This window comes from Tursiops truncatus, chromosome 3 (genome assembly GCF_011762595.2).
Source record: "Tursiops truncatus isolate mTurTru1 chromosome 3, mTurTru1.mat.Y, whole genome shotgun sequence".
Classification (NCBI taxonomy): Eukaryota; Metazoa; Chordata; class Mammalia; order Artiodactyla; family Delphinidae; genus Tursiops; species Tursiops truncatus.
This window is the reverse complement of record NC_047036.1, coordinates 263,875-271,113: the sequence shown is the minus strand read 5'-3', so window position 1 is coordinate 271,113 and position 7,239 is coordinate 263,875. Positions and strand designations below refer to the sequence as shown.

General features: G+C 61.4%; 1 protein-coding gene across 7 annotated transcripts in view; it reads right to left on the bottom strand.

Annotated features, from left to right (window-relative positions):
• Positions 1-1,921: 1,921 nt before the first annotated feature.
• AHRR (aryl hydrocarbon receptor repressor) overlaps positions 1,922-7,239 on the bottom strand; it is a 73,120-nt gene continuing 67,802 nt past the window's right edge. For all 7 annotated transcript variants that reach the window (XM_019951072.3, XM_033852721.2, XM_033852722.2 and 4 more), the window contains 3 exons: positions 6,775-6,836; positions 6,400-6,544; positions 1,922-5,980 (listed from right to left, as the gene is read on the bottom strand). In XM_019951072.3, the coding sequence (XP_019806631.2) occupies positions 4,987-5,980; positions 6,400-6,544; positions 6,775-6,836 (1,201 nt within the window). In that variant the 3' untranslated portion in view covers positions 1,922-4,986. The remainder of the gene's footprint in view (positions 5,981-6,399; positions 6,545-6,774; positions 6,837-7,239) is intronic.

The following is a 7,239-nucleotide window of genomic DNA, read 5'->3' as shown; positions in this document are numbered from 1 at the left end:
AGAAACCAGGGTGGGGCTGCCTCCCGGCACTGTCATGGTCCTTAGGGCGGCCGTGGGGCCCCTCTCCTGCCCTGCAGCTGACGCGGCCTCCAAACCGCGGCTCAGGGTCGCTTTCACCGGAAGCCCTGCCGTGCTCCCCTCCCTCAGACCTGCCTGTGACCCGCTGCCCCTGCCTGGCCTCATCCCACCCTCTCGCTCCGGCCCGTAAGGCTCCCCCACCCCTACCCTGGACACTGTTCTGTTCCTGTCAAGTCTTGGCTCGAAGTCTGCCTGGCCCACAGAACTGCCACCTGGGCTACAGGACGCCAGCTGACCCATCTGCACAGCACCCACCGCCTCCCGATGCATCGCAGGACGTATTGGTCGCTTCTCTGCACCCTGTCCCCAGTCCACGTGTACAGGGATGTCAGCAGCATGAGTTCTGCATCTTTTCTTCCCTAATATGTCCCCGGCGCTGTCACAGGGCCTGGTCTTCGGCAGGGGCTCAACAACCAGCTGAGTGCAGGAGGGAGGGAAGTGCACATAAAACCACCCGCTGCCACCTCGCCCCTCAGAGAGACGGAGCTGAAACGTCTGACGGTACCAGATCGGTGGGGAGGTGAGACCCCAGTGGGCGCCGGTGGGCTGCTGCTACGGGCTGAATGCTGTGTCTCCCCAGATCTCACATGCTAAACCGCCCCCCAAGGTGATGGTGTTAGGAGGCGGGCCTTGGGGGGGTGACTAGGCCATGAGAATGGGACCAGTCCCCTTCAGAGAGACCTCACAAAGCTCCCGCGCCCCTCCCACCAGCGGGGACACAGCGAGCAGTCAGCAACCCGGAAGCTGGCCTGCGCCAGACCCCACCGCCACCGCAGCCAGGCCTCAGGCCTGCAGCCTCCAGAGCCGTGAGGAATCCGCGTCTGTCGTTGATAAGACACCCAGCCTCTGGGATCTTCGTTCCAGCGGCCCGAACGGGCTGTGACAGCTGCCCGTGGCAGGACACCTTTGCAGGACGCCTGGGCAGCCCCTGGCGACCCCGCCCTGGCGAGGTGTGAGCCATGAGCACCCTCGGGTGTGTCCTCGGTCCCGCAGAGGCGCACTGGGCGGGGGTGGGGGGCAGCTCCTGGGCACGTAGAAGTCTGGGAACCACCCGCAAATCCACCGCAGCAGCAGGCTCGGCGGTGGGAGTCACGTGACGGCGTGAACATGAGTGTTGTCCAGCCCCAGGTCTCAAGGCCGTGAGTCTGAAGATCACAGATGGGGGGAGGGTGTGGGGGACGGCAAGCTGGGCAGGTGGCCTCCTGGGACGGGGAGCAGCTGGCTTATACCCAGCTGGCGGGGGCAGGTTGGCCTGGTCTCCCCAGGAGGGACAGGGAGTCACAGAGTAGAGACGGGGGTGGTGGCCTGCAGGATGCAGGAAGGGGGCCTGGCCAGGGCGCGACTGCTGCAGCAGGGGCAGATCCAAGCTCTGTACGGGGCACTTGACGCTGGTGCAGTTTGGGGGTGCTCCTTGGCCAAACAAAGGAAATGAAAACACGGCTCCCTGGGCTTGGGAGGAGTCTCCGCCTGGGCGGCCCTGGTGACCTCCCAGCCCTGCCCACACACACCTGTCACCAGGTCCTGGGCGGGGCGGGGCCGACGCCACCACACACATGACACGGGGCCAGGCGTCTGCTCCTCGCAGGAGAGCTTGAGTCTGGGGTGTCCTAAAGACACCTGGGATGGTCCCCCTCAACCCTCAGTGACGGGCGAGAAAGGGAGGGAGCGCTGCGAAAGCGGCCACCGGCGCTCCTCCTTTGGCCCCGGGCCCACTTGTGCTTTCATTACCGCCTCGGATCTGGTGGTGAAGGACAGTCTCATAATATAAATTCGCCTACACACGCTTTAAAGGAAATAAATTTGGAAACTCAAGTAGACGTTTCCATTTACAGTAAACGTGTACTAACATGTATGATTTATTTTACATCAATATTGCAAATTTAATACAAACCACAGTATCGGAAATGTATTTGAAAGCTTTCTAAAGGCACTGAGAAAACAGTACAAATAGTTATATTATAGTGTATCCATTTTTAAAAATTCAACAAGTCAGTCTAGATATTGAAAACTTTTTTCATCCAGTAGAAACTGCAAAAATATAAAATATAATTTGTGTTTATCTCCTCCCTTCCACCCCATTCCTACATCATATTTGATTTTAATATTTTTCAGCTATATAGACAAAAGCTACAGGCAACAGAAAATACAAGCCCGTAATTAGCACTGTAATGACATTTTAAAGCAGGACTGGCCACACCTGACCTTCTACATTCCATCCTCACCTTCCCCACACGATTTTTCAGCAGGGGCATGGTTGGAAAATAACAAAGGTGCTGACTGAGGGACGTTTTTGTCTTTGTTTTTTTCTTTTGCGGTACGTGGGCCTCTCACTGCTGTGGCCTCTCCCGTTGCAGAGCACAGGCTCCGGACGCGCAGGCACAGCGGCCATGGCTCACGGGCCCACCCGCTCCGCGGCTTGTGGGATCTTCCCGGACCGGGGCACGAGCCCGCGTCCCCTGCATCGGCAGGCGGACTCTCAAGCACTGCGCCACCAGGGAAGCCCTGAGAGGCGTTTTGTTCCCACCGACCTAGCACGTCAGGACCTGGGCCCCGAGCATGATGGCCTCTCCAGCACGCAAGACCTGCAGCGCTGACGCCCAGAGGCTGAGTTCTGCATCGGCAACGCGTGACTTGTCTGCCCACCAACCGGGACCAATTTGGTGCAGTTGGTCCCGGGAGAGTGGGTGCATCTGAAAAGTTGGGGCACCGTGGCCCTCATGGGCGGGGACAGCTGAATGTCCTTCAGCCTGCAGCTCTTTTTTGGTTACACTAGGATCCGGCTACAGCGTGCAAACATGCAATGGTGTCTCTCAATCCATCTTTTCGGTCCAGGGTTTTCCCACTTACGTGTTACGTGCGTGCAGCGCACCTGCCTGCTGTACCCTGAGACGGGAAGGGCAGGCGTCACACTGAGGGGTGCCCCGGTGCATCCCAGGACCCACTCCTGTGCCGAGGGTGACATTGCACAGAGGGAGCCCCAGAGAGGCTGACAGTTACTTTTGAGAGACGGTGCAGGGCTGCCCGCGAGGAGCTGGGCACTTGGCGTGAATAGAAAGGAAGGAGGAAGTTTCCGATATTCCACCCCCTGTCTTAGGGATGAAATCTATCAGGTGTGCTGGGCTCAGCGTGAGAACTAAGTAGAGAGGGATGCTAACCCAGCGGGGGGGCGAGGGTGGGAAGCAGGTGGTCCCGACAGGCAGCCTGGCTGCCACTGTGACGGGGAGGGGGAGACTCTGGCGAGGGAGGGGGGGACAGCACAGCACCGATGTCACTTTTGCAAGGCCCCCGGGGGCTGGGCAGAGATGAGCAGGCTGCTGGGCAGGGCTCGGGGATCCCAGGAGGCCACAAATTGATGACTCCCAACCCTGGGCTCCAACGAGTAACCTCTGTCAGTCCAGGGAGAGACCTTCAGCTCCCACCACGCCCCCCAGGGGAAGCCCCTCCACGAAGCAGGCAGCTAGCTGCCTAAGGGTCAGAAGACCCAGTCCCGCCAGCCCAGTCCCGAGTCTGACAGGGTGACGAAGCATTTAGCAAACAGCTTCAGCATTAACTCAGGAGCTGAACAGTGACACCCCAAAGCCACAGATGCCGGACAAAAAGACCCCCCGCTGAACGTGGCGGGGCTGCAAGGGGCCCCTGCCCGTCCCGAGCCTCCCGGGGCAGGTGGTCACATCCGTAAGGAGGGTCTCCAACCACAGCACAGGGGGGTCTCCGACCAGCTCCCTGCTCGGTGGTCATGTTGCCCCCTGGTGTTGTGTCCCGTACTAACTGCACCCGTGGCGTGGGGTCACCCCGGAAGGCACGGTGAACTTCGCCCTGAGCCACGAGCCACCCCTGGTGATTGCAGGTGACCTGCACTTTCCGATTTATTCTTTGCACCCTAATTTCCTGCGTTCAGAATGTGTTACCTTCACAATTTTTTCTTTTTCTTTTTTTTTTTGGCTGCACCGCACAGCATGTAGGATCTCAGTTCCCCGACCAGGGAGCAAACCTGCGCCCCTGCGTTTGAAGCACGGAGTCGTAACCACTGGACCGCCAGTGAAGTCCCCACAATGTTTTCGTTTTTGTAAAGCATCACCTGTCTGTCTCGTCTCTAATAACTCCTCCTAGGATGGTGATTGGCGTCTCATTTAAAAACCTCTAGAGAGTCAGCAAGGCAGCTGGACAACTGGACTAACTCGTTCCTCTCCCTACATCTTGTACTTCTCTAGACTTGCAAATCCAGACCCTGTAAACTAGGTTGCGTGATGCGGTGAGAGGCAGATGAGCAAGAACCACCTTCAGGGGCCCCCTGACAACACCAAGACGCTCGCGGAAGGAGGAACAGGGTGGGATCAGGCCAATCCTCCCGCGGGCCGGCCTCAGCCTGCGCCAGCGCCTCAGGCACACGCACGTCGTCGTGGTGAACTGCCGGCCGGGTGCTGACAGCCTCTTCCGCCTGGAACTTCTGGACTCCGCCCAGGATCGGGCAAGTGGTCACCTGCCGCTCAACAGGCTTGATTCCCAACTTGCTGTCTCGGCAGTGGGACCCCCAGGGTGAGGCTGCTCCCTGAGGTCCACTCGCCGGAGGCGGCGTCGGGGAAGCCGGGAAGGGGGGGCGCTGGGGGCTGCGGTCAGGCCAGGTCGCCGGTCGCCTGCCCCCGCTTGCTGCGCCTCTCGGAGCGCCGAGTGCTGCCCGGCCAGGCGGCCCAGCTCACTCCGGCCTCTTTCTGCGAAACCGTGTCCCCTTAGAGGGCAATACTGTCACGCTTGAGCAGACATGAGACCGCTCTGCATTTAAGAACCTCAGTGGCTTTGGACGAGACACAGGATCTGCTATCGCACGCGCCTCCCTCAGGAAAGTCTCCGCCCCTGCACTGCCATCCCGGCCGGCCGAGGGACGGACGTCAGCCTTTGCAGACGCCTGCTCTACGGCAGGAACGTGCACGCGGGGTCTCTGGGTGGCATCCGTGTCGCCAAGGTGCTCCTGGGGAGCATGCCGGGCGCCCCGCCCTGGCCGTGAGCGGCCCACGGGGGCGAGTCCAGGGGCTCAAGCTTGACTACAGGCACAGGCCCGGGAGCCTGGCAGTCACAGCCCAGGCTGGGGGGTTGGTGGCCCCCAGCACAGAGGCGGGGTGGAGGCTCCAGGCAGGCGCAGTGTGCGGGGTGCAACGGGGCCAGCTCCCTGCCGGGCCTGGGGTGGGGCCCCAGCAGGCCGGGCCCCAGGGGTGGGCTGTAGAGGGGGTGCCTGGAGTCCGGCTCCATCTTCAGGTGCATCCTGGTAGGGAAAGTGACCAGCTGTCTCTTGGCCACGTCGCTGGCCCCCAGCCACGCCTGGCTCGGGGACACACAGTAGCCATCCGCCGCATCCTCGGACCCGGATTCGCTCTCCATCTTGATGGGCACATCGAGTGACAACATGGGGTTACACGGGGCTCCCGGGGGCATTGGGATGCCTCGAAGCTTGTCCTCGGTGGGATAGCACCCCGTGGGGAGACGCTGCCCTCCTGGCCGAGGAAGCCCGTCCTCCAGGCTCCCCTGAGGGAAGGGGCAGCTGGTGGGTAGGGGAGCCTGGCCCTGGTGGCCGTCCCGCAAGCCTGTGCTGGTCCGGCTGGCGCAGGGCCCGGGGGGAGGCTTTGGCTGGTGAGAGCCAGGTGAGCTCCTGACGGCGCGGACAGTGCCCTGGGTGCCCGGGTAGGGCAGGCAGGCGCCACGGGCCTGCGCGGCGGGGAATGGGTCACCCTTGCCGGGCTCCAGCTTCAGCTTGGTGCCGCCGTCCTGACCGTGTCTCCCCGGCGTCCAGTTCAGGTGCTTCGAGGGTCCCTGTGCCTCGAGGTGGCAGCTGTACGGGGGGACGTCCCTCCGCTCCCTTGGGCAGGAGGGGCCCCTCGGCAACCCCCCCAGTTCCTCTCCTCGCCCATCCCTGCGGGAAGAGACGCCCGTCAGACAGAGCAGGGGTAGCGGGGGCCCAAGGGGAGGCCCTGCATCACGATGGTGCAGGCCACCTGCCGGGGCTGCTCTGCGCTGCCTGTGGCACTGTGACAGTGGGCCAGCCTCCGCCCCTCCTGAACGGGCCTTCCCATGGCCTCCCCCGCACCCAGAGGCGAGGGCAGGTGGGGCCTGGGAGGGAAGAGGGTTTCTGAGCAAAGGTGAGCACGGAGGCCGGGCGTCACCCGGGGGTCCAAACCATGGGCAGAGCCACGGCCGTGGTCCCCACGTGAGTGATGACGACCCCTCCAGGGTGAGGAGTGGGTGTGGGCACCCTCTGTGCATCCCCACATCCCACTGAGAGAGGGTCAGCCCCGTGGTCAAGGCCGCCGACGCCGTGCCTCAGCCACTTACCCTGCGGCCCCCTCGGGGTGGGGGTGGAGGAGGTCGTGGCCGCCCCGCAGGCACAGGCAGGGGCCCCGGGTTGCCAGCCGGCCCCAGTGGCAGGCGTCTGCGGGCCTCCTGAACACAGACAGGCCGTTTCCTCCGCTGCCCCTCCCTGCCAGGATTCAGAAAAGGGGGGGTGAGCCGCGCCTGGGCTGGGCGAGGCCTCATCCTCAGCGCCAGCCACGCATGACGCATGGCTTCCCCGCGACGCCCGAGGCGCCGGGCACCCTCCGTCCTCCCGCCCAGCCCTCCAGGCTGCATCGCCACAGAACGCAGCATGTCTCCAGGGGCACGGTCATTCTACCCATTTCAAAAAGACGAGGTGGAGAATTTAACAAGTACCTGCTAAGTAACTGGGTTTTCCGTGCAATTCTGGTTCACAGAGACTTGCGGCAGCTTTTGCTCTGCGAAGGGCAGGAAACAGCAAAACACGCAGATGAAACGTGTGTGAGGGCAGAAATGACAACACGACCCGTGTTGTTGTCACACCCAAGAGCAGAAGATACAATGACTCACACTTTTTAAGCCTGTATAGATTGTAAAGCCTTTTCCCAGTTACAGGTTTGCTGAAAATTCCAATTCTCATCACCTTTCAGGCCAATGAAGCACTAATGAATTTCCTTCAGAAAGCAGACATACGCCTAAGATGACTTTCAGTGCATTTGTTTTCTTCTGCGTGGTCAGAATGGAAATACAGATTCCTCTGATTTGCAGTCGTTATTTGCGGTAGTTTACAAAGTCATCATGAGTACTAAGTTAGTGATACTGAGCCATCGCCCCAGGGGAGTGTGTACACACACACACACA